The sequence below is a fragment of the Moschus berezovskii genome, chromosome 12 (genome assembly GCF_049115385.1).
Source record: "Moschus berezovskii isolate FMDL1 chromosome 12, NW_MosBer_1.0, whole genome shotgun sequence".
Classification (NCBI taxonomy): domain Eukaryota; kingdom Metazoa; phylum Chordata; class Mammalia; order Artiodactyla; family Moschidae; genus Moschus; species Moschus berezovskii.
The window spans coordinates 43,683,416-43,702,812 of NC_142471.1; the positions used below are offsets into that span (position 1 = coordinate 43,683,416).

Below are 19,397 nucleotides of genomic sequence, written 5' to 3' on the forward strand. Positions count from 1 at the left end.
ATTCATGGGGTCGCGGAGAATCGGACACGACTGAGCGACTGAACTGAACTGAACTGAACTGATTCTAGGCTCTAATGATTTAATCATAAACAGACCAATGTTGATGCTTTCTTGAAACTCATGTTTGAGGGGACAGATAATTAGCATCTAATAGATTCAGTAGTGGTAAGTGCTTTGAAGAAAAATGAAACAGGCTAAGGAAGAGGGTGTGATTAGAAGGTGCTAGTTTTTAGATAGGCTGATCATGTAAGACAGGGCTTCCCAGGTGATGCTTGTGGTAAAGAGCCTGCCTGCCAGTGCAGAAGATGTGAGAGATGTGGGTTCAATCCCTTGGTTGGGAAGATCCCCTGGAGTACAAATTGGCAACCCACTCAGTACTCTTGTCTGGAAAATTCCATGGACAGAGGAGCCTTGTGGGCTACAGTCCATGGGACCACAGAGAGTCAGACGTGACTGAGTGACTGAGCACACAGACACAGTCATGTAAGGCATTTCTGAGAAGCTGATGTTCGAGCAGTGTCAGATAGAGAGAGGAAAGGCAGCTTGCAGCCACACGAGAAGCCAAGAGTTACACAGAAGAAACCTTCAGAGTAAAATGAGATGTTATATTAGTTAAGGTTCTCCAGGAAACAGAACCTAATTGATGAGTGAGTGGCTGGATAGATGGATGGGAAGGGAGGGAGAGAGAGAGAATATGAATGGACACTGACAAGTTCCAAGCTCTAAGCTGGCATGCTGGAGACCCAGGAAAGCTGATGTAATACTTCAAGTCTAAAGGCCTAATACCCAGAAGAGCTGATGATGTAAGTTCTAGCCTGAAGATAGGAGGCTCGAGACTCAGAAAGAATCAATATTTCAGTTCTGGGCTGAAAGCATGAAAAAAACGATATCCCATCCTGAAGACAGTCAGGCAGGAGGAATTCCCTTCTACTTGCAGTATAATAAACTTTTTTGTTTGTATTCAGGCCTTCAGCAGACTGGATGTGGCCTGCCAGCATTAAGGAGAGCAGTTTGCTTTACTCAGTCTTTTGACTTAAATGTTAAAGTCATCCAAACACCCTCACAGAATCACCTAGAGTAATGTTTCACAAGTATCTGTGTACCTTGTGGCCTAGTCAGTTTGACATGCAGAGTTAACCATCACTGTTGGCATCTGTTGGTAGTCATAAAAACAAGATGAGTAAAGATGGATAGGCTCCACTTCAACCCCAGAGACTTTATTATGTGATGATTAGAGCTGTCTTGAATTCTGAACTTCGTTGCATTGCCTGAATTATTTCGCTTTATCTGTGAGGCCTGGCTTTATGGCTCTATTGAACTCACTTTTTTTTTCCTAAGTACTTTTTTATAAAACTACTAAGTTTAATTTGTTTGTTTCTACATTCAGGCTCATCAGACCAACCATTTCATGGTTGAACCAGCCTGAGAGCAGTTGAGTCTTGTTTATTGTATAGACATTCAGTATTTTTTTTTCCCCGTACTTACGAAGGAAAACAGTGGTAAAGATAAACAGAACACTTTAATTTGTTACTTTAAAAAGGTTCATGTCCTTGGTTAACATTTTTAGCAGTTGTTAAATTTTACCTCTTGAAGAGCTGACATGTTTTGTAAATCTGAAGGTGTAGGAGACACAGTCCTTACCCTCAGAAAGACCACACAGTCTGATTGTAAAATCTGCGTATCCGAGTATACAGCAAGGTAGTTTTGATGAGAAGTTAGGTTCAAGCTGGAAAAGGCCTCATGAATATTATTTTTAAGCTAGTCTTTGGTAGATAGAAGGCTTCCCTGGTGGCTCAGATGGTAAAATGTCTGCCTGCAATGCAGGAGACCTGGGTTCAGTCCCTGGGTCGGGAAGATCCCCTGGAGAAGGAAATGGCAACCCATGATGGAGGATCCTGGTAGGCTGCAGTCCATGGGGTCACAAAGAGTTGGACATGACTGAGCGACTCTCTCTCTCTCTCTCTGTAGATATAATTTACATAGATACAAAAAAAAAAAAAAGAGGTGAAAAATATTTCCCCAGAAAAGAAAGGGAAATTAGTAAGTCAGAGCATGAGAGTTTGGGAGTGATAATTTAGCCACATTGACATGAGTGTAGTGTTCTTGCTGAGGAATATTTTGAAAGCTAAAGCTGAAATTCATTATGTCTACAACATTCTGTTGCATGTTAATCACATTTAGCCTAAGTTACTCATCTATTAAATGGCATAATAAATGCCTGTCTTTTCACTTTTTCCTATGAGCCACGTAACCAGTCACATCTAAATTCTCTGTCTATACTTTTGTTGTTTTTAATCCACAAAGAGGCCTTTTTGAGTAGTGGAATGAGTTATCAGACTCCGTATCATTGCCTCCTCACACTCTTCCTGTTTCAGCTTTATCATGGAGAGAACAGTATGCCAAATGCATCCTCTCTAAATCTCACCAGTATCCTTAATACCCTTGCCTTGGAAATTGTTCCTTCTGTCTTAGTCTTCTGAAGGTATTTTCTGGTGGCAGTGCTACTTTCGTGTCTTTATCTGTATGGCCACACATATGCCTTGGATCCCATTTCTTTCTGTGTTTCAGAGAGATTATTCTAACTGAAACCTTAGTTTTCTTTTTCACTCTCCTCGTCTCATCTTTTGCAGTCCTTTCTGCAAAAGATAAATATTAACAGATAAATATGTTCAGGTTGTCTTTGTATTATATATGTTATGCATGCTATGATGTAGATTATTATATATTGTATCTAATCTGATCATCCTTTCTTGACCATATATCATTCTCCATCAATTTCCTCTCATGTTCTTTGCTAAAGTTCTCTAAAGAAATAGTTACACCCACTTACTTCTAAAATTGTATTTTTTAATTCACACCTAAGCTCATTCCAATCTGGCTTCTATTCCCATCACTCTAGTACCCTTCCACTCCCGTTACTCTGCTTATTTGACATTTCTATAGCATTCAATACTTTTGGCCACTCTGTTCTTTAAAACAATCTTCCTTTGGCTTTTTCAGTGTATTCTCCTCATTTTCTCTCTCTGTCTCTGGCTGCATCTTCACTGACTTCTTTATTGGCTTATCTTTCTCTAATTGCTCATTAAATTGTGGGTATCCACAAATCTGACTCAAGCCTTTCTTTCTGCAACATCCTCTTGAGTAATACCATTCTTTCTCATTGCTTTAATAACAGTGCCAACTCTTAAATTTGTATCTTTCACCTAGACATCTACTTGAGGTTCAGTTCTGTATCTAGCTAACAAATTGATATTTCCGTTTGGATGTCTCAGGGATCTATCTCAGTCTCAACATGCTGAAGATTCAACATTTTTGTAACTTCTCTTCCTTTATATCTTCTTCAACACCAAGACTTGTTTATTTTGGACTCAGTATATATAGTGTATGGATGAAGGACTCAAATCCTCACTCAAAACAAACAAGCAACACACAAAAGCCCCTCACTTTACTCCTTACTCATCTTGTAACCTTTTAAGACTCAGCTTCATCATCTGTAAAATGAAAAAAACAGTAGGTCCTTTCTTAATGTAATGCAACATCAGACCAAAGGAGTATGTGGGACTTCTACTTCCAGATAAGATGTAGTAACAGGGACTGCATTTACTCTCTACCCATAAGCAGTTACTAATAGAAAACCCTCATAGGACTGTTGTGAGGTTTAAAAGAGTATTTATTAAACACTTGAAATGGGACATAGCATAAAGTAAACTCTATATAAAATTTTGCTTTTTTATAATTAAATATAGATATGATGATTAAAAAATTGTGGAATGAAGCTATAAAGTGCTGATTTAAGGGTAAATTAATAGTATTAAGTGTGTATATTATAAAAAGTAGTTCTCAAATCATTACTCTTAAGCTTCTGTTTAAAGAAACTAAAGAATAAGAGTAATGCCAAAACAAAAAGAGGAGTAAAGGCAAAAGCAGAAACCAAAGAAATAGAAAAGTACAAAATAAAATCAGAAATTAAAATCTGGCTTTTTAAAAAGATCGACAATAGTGATAAAATTCTAGCCAGTTCAGTCAACTCAGTTGTGTCCGACTCTTTGTGACCCCATGGATTGCAGCGTGCCAGGTGTCCCTGTTCATCACCAACTCCCGGGGTTTACACAAACTCATGTCCATTGAGTCAGTAATGCCATCCAACCATCTCATCCTCTGTCATACCCTTCGCCTCCTGCCTTCAATCTTTCCCAGTATCAGGGTCTTTTCAAATGAGTCAGCTCTTTGCATCAGGTGGTAGAAGTGTTGGAGTTTCAGCATCAGTCCTTCCAATGAACACTCAGGACTGATCTCCTTTGGGAAGGACTGGTTGGATCTCCTTGCAGTCCAGGGGACTTTCAAGAGTCTTCTCCAACATCACAGTTCAAAAGCATCAATTCTTCGGTGTTCAGCCTTCTTTATAGTCCAACTCTCACATCCATACATGACTACTGGAAAAACCATAGCCTTGACTAGACGGACCTTTGTTGACAAAGTAATGTTTCTGCTTAACTTTCCTTCCATGGAGTAAGCGTCTTTTGATTTCATGACTGCAGTCACCATTTGCAGTGATTTTGGAGCCCAAAAAAATAAAGTCAGCCACTGTTTCCCCATCTGTTTCCCATGAAGTGATGGGACCAGATGCCATGATCTTAGTTTTCTGAATGTTGAGCTTTAAGCCAACTTTTTCATTCTCCTCTTTCACTTTCGTCAAGAGGCTCTTTAGTTCCTCTTCACTTTCTGCCCTAAGTGTGCTGTCATCTGCATATCTGAGGTTATTGATATTTTTCCAGGCAATCTTGATTCCAGCTTGTGCTTCTTCCAGCCCAGTGTTTCTCATGATGTACTCTGTATATAAGTTAAATAAGCAGGGTGACAATATACAGCCTTGACGTACTCCTTTTTCTATTTGGAACCAGTCTGTTGTTCCATGTCCAGTTCTAACTATTGCTTCTTGACCTGCATAGAGATTTCTCAAGAGGCAGATCAGGTGGTCTGGTATTCCCATCTCTTTCAGAATGTTCCACAGTTTATTGTGCTCCACACAGTCAAAGGCTTTGGCATAGTCAATGAAGCAGAAATAGATGTCTTTCTGGAACTCTCTTGCTTTTTCAATGGTCCAGCGGATGTTGGTAATTTAATCTCTCGTTTCTCTGCCTTTTCTGAAAAACCATCTTGAACATCTGGAAGTTCACAGTTCATGTATTGCTGAAATCTGGCTTGGAGAAGTTTGAGAATTAGTTTGCTAGCGTGTGAGATGAGGGCAATTGTGCGGTAGTTTGAGCATTCTTTGGCATTGCCTTTCTTATGGATTGGAATGAAAACTGACCTTTTCCAGTCCTGTGGCCGCTGCTGAGTTTAGCAAGCGTCTTTTAATTTCATGGCTGCAGCCACCATTTGCAGTATTTTGGAGCCCAAGAAATTAGTCTGTTAGTGTTTCCATTGTTTCCCCATCTATTTGCCATGATGTGATGGTACTAAATCAGTAGTTATAAAAAAAAAAAAAAGGATAACAGTTTGACCAAGTAAGATTCATTGCAGAAGTATAAGTTTGGTTTAACATTCGAAAATCAGTTAGTGTAATTCACTGTATTAACCTACTAAGTAAGAAAGAAAAGCTATGATTATTGGAATAGATTCAGGAAAATCATTTGATAAAATTGAATGTTCTTTGGTGATAAACCCTCAGTCCACTAGGATTTGGAAGGGAACTTTCTCAGCCTGTTAAAGGGCATCTAGTAAAATCCAATAATTTGTATCACACTTTACATTACACTCAGTGGTATAAGACTGAATGCTTTTCCCCTGATAAGGAATGGGGGACTGATGTTTGCTCATACCACTTCTTTTCAGGATTATAGTCATTGTAGTGAGGAAAGAAAAGGAAGTCAAAGCCATCCCAATTGGAAATGAAGAAATGGAACTGCTTGTGTATGTAAAACAAAAAAAGTCTACTAAGTAAGTAACAAGTGAGCTTAGTGTGAAGTTATTATACAAATAAATTATATTTCTTTGTACTAGCAATGAACAACTGAAATTTAAGTAAAAATAAAAACATTCACAATAGCATATAAAAGTTGTTGATACTATGGATAAGTTGAACAGAATTTTGCAACATCTGTATACTGGAAACTATAAAATGTTGCTGAGGGAACTTAAAGAAGAACCAAATGAATGAATGAATATCATGACTATGGATCAGAAAACTGAAATGAATATCAGAAAACTCAAAATTGTTATAATTTCTCCCCAAATTGATGTTTGTTACTTAGTGCAGTTCCAATCGGTATATCCACAGGCTTTTTTGTAGAAATTGACAAGTCTAGGGTCTTTCAACTTAGGCAAAGTTAATGAGACTTTTGGTTTCAGACAGTATTCTTTGGAGTATTGCATGACTAGTTTAGTTATTGATTTTGGAGATGTTCCTCTGGGCTTTTCTTTTATCTAATTAGTTTCTTTACCTTCTCAGTTGCTTTCAATTAATTTATTTCTCCTTTGAAGCCTATACTGTTTGTACTTTGTGTTTAACTTTTATTTTTAACTCCACATACCTAAAACTTATTAATTTTATTTCTTTCATTTGTATTAGTTCAGTAGCTCACTAGTTTTCTTCTTCCAGCTCTTGCTCCCTCTCTTCTTAACAGTATAACCTCCAAGTAGCAGCTGGTCAAGGCACTCTCTTACTCTGTACTTTAACTTTCTGGTGGTTTCTATCCTACTCTTAAGAGTTAAGCTATTAGTATCCAGTTTTTGAACCCCTACATGATCTGGCCCAAAGGTACATCATATTGCCTGACACATAGTAAGCATTTAATACACTTCAAAGTAAATCTTTGCCTTATAAGTCTTATCAGAATTTGGTTGGTTGTTTGTTGTTTCTGTTGTTGTTAGCATTGTCTTAAAACCATACACGTAAAAAGTTCTTTAGATCTCATTGGTTTCTCAGTTTATCGCAGGATACAGAAAGTAGGTTGGAACTGTATGGCGTGCATTTTAAGGCTCATTTTATGTTGTTTTATCCTTTGGCTGCAGTTCATGCCATGTAGGATCCTAGTTCCCTGGCCAGGGATCAAACCTGCACCCTTGCATTGAAAGCACAGAGTCTCAACCGTTGGATGCAGGGACATCCCTTGCATGCATTTTAGAATAGGCTAGTTTTGTCTAGTAAGGATAGATAATAAGGTTTGTCAGTAACCAGTACTCAAATGGGTAAAAAAAGACTGCTCTGGCTTTAATCAGACACATGGTTAAAAAAAAGACTGTGGTCATAACTTAGGTTATGCTTTAGGTGACCCAGACAATTTAATAAAACGGTACTGTTTTGTTTCATATCTCAGTATACTAAATGTTTCTCTCACTTACATTTTCTTATTTTTAAAATAACTTTACCTTATCTCTTTTTTTAATCTTATATGTTCTATCCTAATTTTCATTTGTCGGCGATTACAACCTCAGCATATACAGTACACTCAGATATTGCTATTGGGCATCAGGAGCTCTGTTACAATGACAGCAGAGTGCTGCTCTGTGTTTGTTAGTTTGTTTGGTAGGAGGGATATGTGATAACTAGCCTGTCAGTTTGTTGTTCCTTCCACATACACTTAGTGAGATGGTGGATTGTTTTTTAATGAAAGTTTATCAGTTACAAAAATCAAGATTTTAACACTATAATCAACACATGAAAAGGACTAGTTTAAAATTTTCAACTGCAAGTGACCTTAAAAACATGTTTAGTTATAATATTTGCTGTTTTTGTTTTTGTCTTTTTTAAACTATCAGTTATTTCTTAAGTGTAACAGATGCTAACTAGGCTCTGTAGTATTTTTTCTGTGATTTTTAATGAAGCAGCTCTTTTAACATGATCTAGCAATCTGTGAACAGAGTAATGACTTGAATTTTAAGATTAAGCAAATTCATTTTGTTAACATCACATTTTGTTCCATTTTGCAGCTTCGTGGTGAATTTTTGGATGAAGCCATTAAATTAATTGCTTGCCACCATGAGCAGAAGCAAGCGTGACAGCAATTTTTATAGTGTAGAGATTGGAGATTCTACATTCACAGTCCTGAAACGGTATCAGAATTTAAAACCTATCGGTTCAGGAGCCCAAGGAATAGTATGGTAAGTTTTTACTTCCAAAAGTTAGGCAAAAAATCATTAACTGCTTTTTTTTCTTCTCTCATAAATTCCATGGTAAATATTTCACTTGCCTCAAAAAATTAAAACTATAAATTAAAGCTGCAATAATTTAAGAAGACGTTGTTTTCTTCTGACATTAAGGTTTTTTATTATTATTCAGAAAACATAACTTTATAAATCAGCTCTGTCATCTCTAAGTGTAAATTATGATTAAATACTTGGTTTTAAGCCACGTAGAACTGAAATGAAAGGACAGATATCTATATCAGGAAAGAATAAGTGGCATGCTTATTAATTCTATGTCTGTTCCCATAACTGTTCAGTAAGAAGCTTCACTTAATCATCACTTTTACAATGTAATGAAATTCTGGAATTTCATAAATCTTATTTTATACTGGGGAATAAAGTCAGTTAACGTCTCATTGGATGTGTTTCAAAACTATATGTATCTTTAAAATGGATTTACAAGCTAATTTCTACAAAAGAACAAGGCTTTATAGATAATTATAATTCCTTATAAACTTAAAATCAAAACAGTCTTTGGGACAGTTCTGTTAATGATTTTAGGTCACTAAGTTAGCATAATAAGCTAGTGTTGGGGAATCTAAGCCTCACTCAAACATAATTATATCTATATTACCTCTTCTTGGACCAGATTTGTTTTTTAATTTATTTAAAGATCCTAAGTGTTTACAGTCCTGAAGTTGCCCTCAGTTCAAGAAAAACTCTTGCATACAGCTTGCATATGTCTAGAAAGAGACATATATTGCGTTGTTCTTTGCAATACCATTTATAATAGCAAAAATTGGTAATAGCATCAAATCTATCAGTAAGAGAATAGAAATACAGTGAAATGCTGTATACCATGTAAAATGAACTGAATCTATATGTATCAACAAGGATAATCAGGAATGTAATGTTGAGTTTAAAAGCAAGATGTAGAATATACATGTATGTGTAGCTTAGAATATATAAAGCAATATCATGTATAATTTATGAATGCGAAGATGTGAAAACATTCATAAACACCAAACTCAGAGTGGTACTTCCCTCTGAGAATAAGGGAGAAGGAAGGGACTTTACCTATAATAATATATTTCTTTTAAAAAACTTCAGTGGAATAATGGTGAAATATTTGAGACAATAAATTTGTGTAATGGAAACAGTAACACCACCAACTTTTAACAGGCATGAATTTGAGCAAATTCCGGGAGATAATGGAGGATAGAGGAGCCTGGTATACTGCAGTCCATGGGTCCACAAAGAGTCAGACACGATCTAGTGACTGAACAGCAACAACAAAAATATCTGTTCTCTTTTCTGTATTCTTAAAGTAATTTATGGGCTGTAATATATACTGTCACAAATTACAGAAGCTGGGTCATTTTATAAAGCATTATTGGCTGACTGGTTATCATTTTAACTAATCACATTTAACCAACCACAAGTTAAATTTGAAGAAAGTAATGTGTTAATTATCAACATTGTAAGAATTTGAAAGCAAACTCTTGATTCAGATTCTAGCTGTTTGATTTATTAACTTTGTGACGCATGGCAAATTTATTCTTCTGTAGCCTATTTTCCCTGGAGCAGGCAATGGCAAGCCACTCCAGTACTTTTGCCTAGAAAATCCCATGGATGGAGGAGCCTGGTAGGCTGCAGTCCGTGGGGTCGCTAAGGGTCAGACACGACTGAGCGACTTCACTTTCACTTTTCATTTTCACACATTGGAGAAGGAAATGGCAACCCACTCCAGTGTTCTTGCCTGGAGAATCCCAGGGACGGGGGAGCCTGGTAGGCTTCCGTCTATGGGGTCACACAGAGTCGGACACGACTGAAGTGACTTAGCAGCAGCAGCAGCAGCCTATTTTCCCACCTAATATATGTGTGGTTGTTGTGAGGAATATATTACTTATAAAATGGTTAATGGTATTTGAAAAATGTAGTTTCTGTACTATTGAGTTGTGCCCCAAGGCCACAGGTGCAAGCCTTGCATCAAGGCCACAGAAGCAGGACCCGGAACCAGGGTCATCTCCAGATCTAATTGAGCCCCTTCATAACTGTTGCCAAAAGCCCCCTGATCATCACTAACAAGCTTCCTGACTCCAAATTAGGCCAAAGATGCCCACTCCAGTAAACACCTATAGCACCCCAACCAATCACCTAACAACCTTCCCACAGGAATTTTCTTTATCTTGAGGCTATAAAAATTGGCTGTTAGCTCATGAAAACTGTGACTGTCCCTAGTCTGCAGTGCCTACATCATCCCTACTCTTTGTTCTTAATATACTCACTCCCTTCTGAAATGCTCTGTGTCTGGAAATTATTTTCCAACCTGCACTTGGACTGCCTCAACGGGTACTTTCACTTATCCTCAGGTAAGTGCTTTTTGAAATTTGTGTACCAGAATTTTTTTAAAACTGCTTTGGAAGGTAACACCTGTCCTAAAGAATAAAGGCCTTCAGAGTTTTGATTATTCCTTCCAAAACAAACTATGAAATAGTCAATAATAATTTTTTTAAGTCACTGTTGTATTACTGTCAGAATCAACTGAAGAACTTAATTTTTTTTTAAGACATTTTGGGCCCCAGTTTTAGATTGTAAGATTCATTGGGTCTGGATTGGGTCCTCTGAATACCCAGGTGTTTCTAACTTGTGCACATTTGAGAATCAATAATTAGAAATTAATTTCCTTGGGTACAAAATAGTTCAATGAGATAGTTGAATTTTTCAGTTTTAGAGTTTGAAATATTCTTTGATATAGTAGATAAAAAATAGGAATGAAGTTCATGGTTAAAATAAAACATGCTTTATCTGAAACAATCAAAACTTCTAAACATTTGCATGACCTCTAATTTTTTTGCTTTGCTTTTTTTTTAATTTGGGAAGAACATATCTGAAAATAATGGCACTTTCTAATAAAGATAATATGTTTTGTTATGTGTATGTATATACATGTATATAGGCAGTAGTTACGGTATATAAAATGTATAGATATATCCTTTTATGCAGTGCCAATTTCTTCACTGTATTTAATATAGTAAAATAGCCACAAAAGAACTCAAGTTTCCAATTAGTCAGTTCAGTCACTCAGTCATGTCTGACTCTTTGCAAATGCATGAACCTCAGCACACCAGGCCTCCCTGTCCATCACCAACTCCTGGAGTTCACTCAAATTCATGTCCATTGAGTCGGTGATGCCATCCAGCCATATCATCCTCTGTCATCCCCATCTCCTCCTGCCCTCAATCTTTCCCAGCATCAGGGTCTTTTCAAATGAGTCAGCTCTTCACATGAGGTGGCCAGAGTATTGGAGTTTAAGCTTCAATATCAGTCCTTCCATTGAACACCTAGGACTTACCTCCTTTATGATGGACTGGTTGGATCTCCTTGCAGTCCGAGGGACTCTGAAGAGTCTTCTCCAACACCACAGTTCAAAGGCATCAATTCTTCTGTGCCCAGCTTTCTTTATAGTCCAACTCTCACATCCATGCATGACCACTGGTAAAACCATAGCCTTGATTAGACAGACCTTTGTTGACAAAGTAATGTCTCTGCTTTTTAATACGCTGTCTAGGTTGGTCATAACTTTCCTTCCAAGGAGTAAGCCTTTTTTAATTTCATGGCTGCTGTCACCATCTGCAGTGATTTTGGAGCCCAAAAACAGTAAAGTCAGCCACTGTTTCCACTGTTTCCTCATCTATTTGCCATGAAGTGATGGGACTGGATGCCATGATCTCCGTTTTCTGAATGTTGAGCTTTAAGCTAACTTTTTCACTCTCCTCTTTTACTTTCATCAAGAGACTCTTTAGTTCTTCTTCACTTTCTGCCATAAGGGTGGTGTCATCTGCATATCTGAGGTTATTAATACTTTTCCAGGCAGTCTTGATTCCAGCTTGTGCTTCTTCCAGCCCAGCGTTCCTCAGGATGTACTCGGCATATAAGTTAAATAAGCAGGGTGACAGTATACAGCCTTGATGTACTCTTTTTCCTGTCTGGAACCAGTCTGTTGTTCCGTGTCCAGTTCTAACTGTTGCTTCCTTGACCTGCATGCAGATTTCTCAGGAGGCAGGTCAGGTGGTCTGGTATTCCCATCTCTTTCAGAATTTTCCACAGTTTATTGTGATCCATACAGTCAAGCTGTGAGGGCTTACTTCATAGCTCAGTTGGTAAAGAATCCACCTGCCATTCTGGAGACCCCAGTTTGATTCCTGGGTCAGGAAGATCCCCTGGAGGAGGGAAAGGCTACCCACTCCAGTATTCTGAACTGGGGAATTTTATGGACTGTATAGTCCATGGGGTCGCAAAGATTAGGGCACAACTGAGCGACTTTCACTTTCACACAGTCAAAAGTTTTGGCATAGTCAATAAAGCAGAAATAGAATTTTTCTGGAACTCTTGCTTTTTCCATGATCCAGCAGATGTTGGCAATTTGATCTCTCGTTCCTCTGCCTTTTCTAAAACCAGCTTGAACATCTGGAAGTTCACAGTTCATGTATTGCTGAAGCCTGGCTTGGAGAATTGTGAGCATTACTTTATTAGCATGTGAGATGAGTGCAATTTTGTGGTAGTTTGAGCATTCTTTGGCATTGCCTTTCTTATGGATTGGAATGAAACCTGACCTTTTCCAGTCCTGTGGCCACTGCTGAGTTTTCCAAATTTGCTGGCATATTGAGTGCAGCACTTTCACAGCATCATCTTTCAGGATTTGAAATAGCTCAACTGGAATTCCATCACCTCCACTAGCTTTGTTTGTAGTGATGCTTTCTAAGGCCCACTCAACTTCACATTCCAGGATGTCTGGCTCTAGGTGAGTGATCACACCGTTGTGATTATCTGGGTTGTGAAGGTCTTTTTTTGTACAGTTCTTCTGTGTATTCTTGCCACCTCTTCTTAATATCTTCTGCTTCTGTTAGGTCCATACCATTTCTGTCCTTTATCGAGCCCATCTTCGCATAAAATGTTCCCTTGGTATTTCTAATTTTCTTAAAGAGATCTCTAGTCTTTTCCATTCTATTGTTTTCCTCTATTAGGAATAGGTTAGAGAATAATTTAGGTTCCAATTAGGTTAGAGAATAATTTTAATCAGTATTATTTTGGGCTTCCCTGGTGACTCAGTGTAAAGAATCCCCCTGCCAGTATAGGAGATGCAAGATCTATCCCTGAGTCAGAAAGATCACCTGCAGAAGAAAATGGCAACACACTCCAGTATTCTTGTCTTGGAAATCCCATGGACAGAGGAGCATGGCGGGCTACCATCCATAGGGTTGCAAAGAGGTGGATGCAACTTAGCAACTAAACAACAACAACAAAAAATGCAGATTTTCCAATTATTACATAAAGAGAAATCATCTTTTATAGTGGTCCAGGATGAAAAGCATGACCTTATCTCTCAGTCTTCTAGACTTAGCTTTGCTTTCAACCTTCTGGCTGACTTTGGACAATTAGTTAACCTCTCTGGCCCTATATCAGGCAGTGATTAATCCAAATGATTTTTAAAATCTCTTTCAATCATACTATTCTTTAATCTTTAGACACTTTACCTTACTTGTGCTTTACTTTCTTTGACCTGTCATTTGTGAAATGTACCATTTGGTCAGTGTCATATGGTAGAGAGATGAAGAGTTAATGAATATAGTGTTATATTTCCCAGAATTATAGGTGTTTCATTAATAGTTAAGAAGTGGCTTCTGGTTGTCCTGAAATCTAGCATTTATAAATACCTTGATTTTTAATTTCACCTCCGAAACAAATTTTGTGTTTACTTTTATAAAATAATCTTTCATATAGATGCCTTTATATTTATTTTCCTCTTTCTGTGTTCATTTTGTTGTGTCTGAAGAGGAGGAGGTGATGTACTTATGTAGAATTCTTCAACAAGTGTTTTGAGTAGAATTTATGACCACAAGTATTTTTTATCCTGTCTTTCCTTAATGTCAATTTGGGGTGAGGGATTCATTTAAGCTCTAAGATATATCTATTGGACTTGAATACTCATTAATGATGTGTGTATTATGTGGCCATTGTATGCTGGATGGATCTTGGATGACCCCCAGTGAACACGCAGTCTCTTTCTTCACAGTTCATTTTTGCTTTTAATCCATTAATATTTTAAGAAACTTGTTGAGTACTAAGGGCTGGAAATTGATTCAGTTGCATTTATCTTTGGAGAAAGTGAGAAATCTACATGAATGTTTCATAATTAAGTTTGCAGATTTTTGATTAAATTTTTGTTGTTTTGGAATTTCTTATTACAGTGCAGCTTATGATGCCATTCTTGAAAGAAATGTTGCAATCAAGAAGCTAAGTCGGCCATTTCAGAATCAAACTCATGCTAAACGTGCTTACAGAGAGCTAGTTCTTATGAAATGTGTAAATCACAAAAATGTAAGTGAACATTCAAAAAATTTCTTAAGTATAAAATCAAGAGTTCTTCATGAATATCTGAATATCTAAATCTTTTAAAATTGTAGGTGCTTTAAATTGTTCTTTTGGGTTGAAACATTGCTTAAAAGTGTATCTGCATTGTGAAATTTTTCTCAGCTTTATTAAATATTAGATGAAAAATACTTTATGAAATGAAGATTGTGTAATTTTCTGACATCTACTTTTCAAGAGGAATTTTAGACAGGTAGATGTTTTAGAACTTTATGTAGGGTTTATCTCATCTGCTGCTTTTTGTTTTCTGTTAAGCTGACATTTTAGAAAACTGGAACCTTAGCACACAGATGAATTTGTTCCCATTATTCTTTGACATTGGAACTTTATTTGACACTATTGGATAAAGCAGTTTAGCAGAAACTTTAAAAAATATTTAAATGAAATTAGTAAAACATTCCTAATTCTATTTTCTAGTGGTTACAAAAACTTAGACATATGACTTTTACCCTCTTATATTTTTTCATTTTCAAAAATACCTTTCTGAAATCTTCATATATTATATGTCTGATTGCATTTCTCTAATCTGTTGCTGTTCTTTGTTATTATTGCTATTGTTTCAAGTCATAGAAGTAAAGTTTCTCAGTGAATTTTTACATATTTCTAGTAATTGTTACTTCTTTGAAAGTGGTCATATACCACCCATTTAATCAGTCCTTGACTTTTGTTTGTCCAGTGTACAATTGATGTAATTGTCTTCATTTCTCTTTTGGAAAAGAAGACAGCTATTCATTTTAATCTTTGTTATATAACAGCTTTATTATGATACAGTTCACATACCATACAACTTATCCATTTAATTCATTGATTTTTAGTATATTCACTGGTGACTATCACCACAGTAGGTCCTATACCATCTTCATCAGCTTCATCTCATTCCCCCATCTCACATCCTCCTCAGTTCTGAGAAACCACTGATATCCTTTCTGCCTTTGTATGCTTTTCATCTTTGATACCACACTTCTACTCTGGGATTACCTAGATACTAATGAGAATGGTTTTACTATTTCTCCAAGTCTCCCAAGAGTGTAGTTCATCTGGTTAGACATGTTAGGAGGCATTCATTTAGAACAATTTGAGACTTATTCCTCTGTCTTAAACAAATTTGTTGTACCCTCTCTGATCTGAAAATTATTTTTCAGAATTTTAACACTGAGCATGAACTGTACATGTATATGGATGTCTTCTGTAAGCAAAGCTTTATGCATAAATGACTAACATGGGTTCTGCCCTCATGAAGTTTATGTCTAGAAAAACATTCTAATTGTCAACACATTTCAAAAATATGTGTCAGGTGTTTTCTTATATGTCAAATTGTAAAAAGGAGTAAGAGGCTGTTGTGAAAGCAAGACTATGCTACAGTGTATTAAATGCCTTAATAACATAGATGTTGTGAGGCCAAAGTAGAATATTCTGCTCTGTCAAAAGAGGCCTATCTTGAAGATTTAGTAGCATTTAGTAGGAAAGTGACAAACATAGGGAATAGTATGTTTAAAGGCCTTGACAGTTTTTTAAAAACAGCCTTCTTGCTCAAGTATCAAGTTTAATAAAGGGCTTAGCAAGAGATGAAGTGGGTTGCTGTCCTGTCATGGAGGGCTTTGAATGTACTGCAAGGGAGTTTTAGAATTTTTTGTGTGTGACTTAAGATTTTTGAAAAAGTGAGTAATATTATCTTTTTATTACCATATCTTATAGACAGTAAAATGGTAGCTGGATTTGCAGAAAACCATTGTTAGGGAACCAAGTGCTAGAAGTTATTATGGCATGAACAGTCTAGATGGGATGTTAGAATCCTCAGCATATGTAGTAGCACAGGGAGTGAAAAGAAGTTGAAATTCACCCTGACAATAGTGAATGGATAGCATTCTTTTATTTACTGTGGTGCAAATGGATACAGTCCATGGGGTCACAAAGAGTTGGACACAACTGAGCTTCTAACACGTTCACTTTTCAGATATTGAGAAAAAGAGTAAAAAATCACTCTGTGCTTTCTGTTGTAACAAAGAAGATTCTCTGGAAAAGTAAGAGGTTTGGGTTGGAAGGATAATGAATTCAATTTTATATTATTTTGAGAGACCTCATGTGAAGTAGCAGTGAAAATCTGAGACTCATAAACTAAAGAACCTTTAATGAATATTTGGAATTATCTACATAGATTTGGAGGGAAAAAACATACATAGTATCACCCAGGAAAAGGGTACAAATAGAGAAGGGAAGAGGATTGAAAAATAATAGTGAGAAAGATTGCATGCCTATGAATAAAGTGGTGAACTAGATGGGAAATGAGGAAATCTGGGAAAGTGCAGTTTTATGAAAAACCAGGGGTCAAAAGTGCTGAGGTTATATAAAAGTATTGAGATGGATAAAAGCTGGCAGAAAGTACTTAAGATTCCCTTACAGATTATGTAGAGGATTGTATAATATAGGTCCATAATAATTGAATGTTCATAAATGGAATGGATTTTCTGGAGCTCTTCTGTTGGTATAGTTTGTGTGTGTGTGTATAAGACTGTGTTTTTAGAGCAGTTTTAGGTTCACAGCAAAATCTAAAGAAAAGTACAGAGATATCCCATATATCCCCTGCCCGAATACATGCATAGCCTCCTGCATTATTAACATCCCCCACCAGAGTGGTACATTTTTTATAATCAGTGAACCTACATTGATATATACTTATCACCCAGAGTCCAGAGTTTGCATTAGGGTTCACTCTTGGTGTTGTACATTTTGTGGGTTTGGACAAATGTGTAATGATGCCTGTATCTACCATTATAGTATCATTCAGAGTCTTGTCTCTGCCCTTAATATCCTCTGTGCTCTGCTTCTCTCCCTGCCCCCAACCCTGGCCATAAAGGTATAAAATATAAAAAAAGGCTATTACTTAAGCTTCAAACATAAGACTTGAAAAATTTCATACTGGGGGTGGCTTTTTTTAAATCCTTGTATTTGCAGCTTCCAAATGAAAATTTTTCTGTTTCTCTGCCTTTGCCACAGATAATTGGCCTTTTGAATGTTTTTACACCACAGAAATCCCTAGAAGAATTTCAAGACGTGTAAGTGTAATAATTAAAATTTTGTTAATGCATATTATTCTTTTATTGTTACTGCATACTTTAGCTCTTATTTTTTTTCACCCATAAAGTTATATAGTCATGGAGCTCATGGATGCAAATCTTTGTCAAGTGATTCAGATGGAACTAGATCATGAAAGAATGTCCTACCTTCTCTATCAGATGCTGTGTGGAATCAAGCACCTTCACTCTGCTGGAATTATTCATCGGGTTAGTAGAAAAAACTGTCAGATCTTTTTTTAATCATTGAGGTTAAAGTGATGTAACATAAAATTCACAGTGTTTCCAAGTGTGCAGCTCAGTGATATTTAGTGCATTCACAACATTGTGCAACCACTACTGATACCAAATTTCAAAATATTTTCATTGCACCAAAAGAAAACTACCTACCCCTGGTAGTCGTCCTGTCACTTCTCTCCCCAACCCCTGACATATACCAGTCTGCTCTCAGTGTCCATGGATTTACCTCTGGATATTTCATGTAAGTAGGATCATGCAATATATGTGCTTTTTGTCTGGTTTCTTTAACTTAGCATGATGTTTTCAGTTTCACCCATGTTAAAGTGTATCTCAGTAGTGCATTCCTTTTTATGACTGATAAATATTCTGTTTTATATATTTACCACATTTTGTTTATCCGTTCATCCATTAATGGACATCTGGGTTATTTCCACCTGTTAGCTTTTAGTGCTGTTAAAAACATTAAGATAGAAATATTTAAGTTCCTGTTTTTAGTTCTTTTGGGTATCTACCTAGGAGTTTTATTGCTGGGTCTTACTTAACTTTCTGAAGAACCAGCAAATTGTTTTCCACAGTGGGTATACCATTTTACATTTCCAGCAATGGTACACAAAAATTCCAATTTCCCCAAATCTTTGTTGATTCCTTCTTTTTTTCTTTTTTTGTATTTGTATGCCACCTTTATAGTTCTGGTTTCTCATTGCTTAATTAGTAAATTCAGCGTGCAGGTTCTATACCAGGCTAATTTATACACTTCCAGAAGGAACGGCCTCTTGAATCCACAGAGTGTTGAGGTGGGGAGCCCCCAACCACGTCAGATTCGTTTCACATATGATAATATACATGTTTCAATCCATTCTCCCAAATTATCCCACCCTCGCCCTCTCCCACAGAGTCCGAAAGACTGCTCCATACATCCGTGTCTCTCCTGTTGTCTCGTATACAGGGTTATCGTTATCCTCTTGCTATATTCCATATATATGTGTTAATATACTGTATTGGTGTTTTTCTTTCTGGCTTACTTCACTCTGTATAATAGGCTCCAGTTTCATCCACCTCATTAGAACTAATTCAAATGTATTCTTTTTAATTGCTGAATAGTACTCCATTGTGTAAATGTACCACAGCTTTCTTATCCATTCATCTGCAGATTGACATCTAGGTTGCTTCCATGTCCTGGCTATAATAAACAGTGCTGCAATGAACATTGGAGTACATGTGTCTCTTTCAATTCTGGTTTCCTCAGTGTGTATGCCCAGGAGTGGGATTGCTGGGTCGTATGGCAGTTCTATTTCCAGTTTTTTGAGGAATCTCCACACTGTTCTCCATAGTGGTTGTACTAGTTAGTATTCCCACCAACAGTGTAAGAGGGTTCCCTTTTCGCCACACCTTCTCCAGCATTTATTGCTTGTAGACTTTTGGATAGCAGCCATTCTGACTGGCGTGAAATGGTACCTCATTGTGGTTTTGATTTGCATTTCTCTGATTATGAGTGATGCTGAGCATCTTTTCCTGTGTTTGTTAGCC

General features: G+C 36.8%; 1 protein-coding gene across 4 annotated transcripts in view; it reads left to right on the forward strand.

The window, feature by feature from the left end:
* The window catches only part of MAPK8 (mitogen-activated protein kinase 8), a 116,073-nt gene that overhangs the window by 62,033 nt on the left and 34,643 nt on the right, over positions 1–19,397 (forward strand). For 3 of the 4 annotated variants that reach the window (XM_055425272.2, XM_055425271.2, XM_055425274.2), the window contains exons 2-5: positions 7,933–8,103; positions 14,379–14,508; positions 17,554–17,612; positions 17,702–17,840. In XM_055425272.2, the coding sequence (XP_055281247.1) occupies positions 7,982–8,103; positions 14,379–14,508; positions 17,554–17,612; positions 17,702–17,840 (450 nt within the window). In that variant the 5' untranslated portion in view covers positions 7,933–7,981. Of the gene's footprint in view, positions 1–5,835; positions 5,941–7,932; positions 8,104–14,378; positions 14,509–17,553; positions 17,613–17,701; positions 17,841–19,397 lie in introns of all 4 variants that reach the window. The other variant, XM_055425273.2, reaches the window with a different exon arrangement.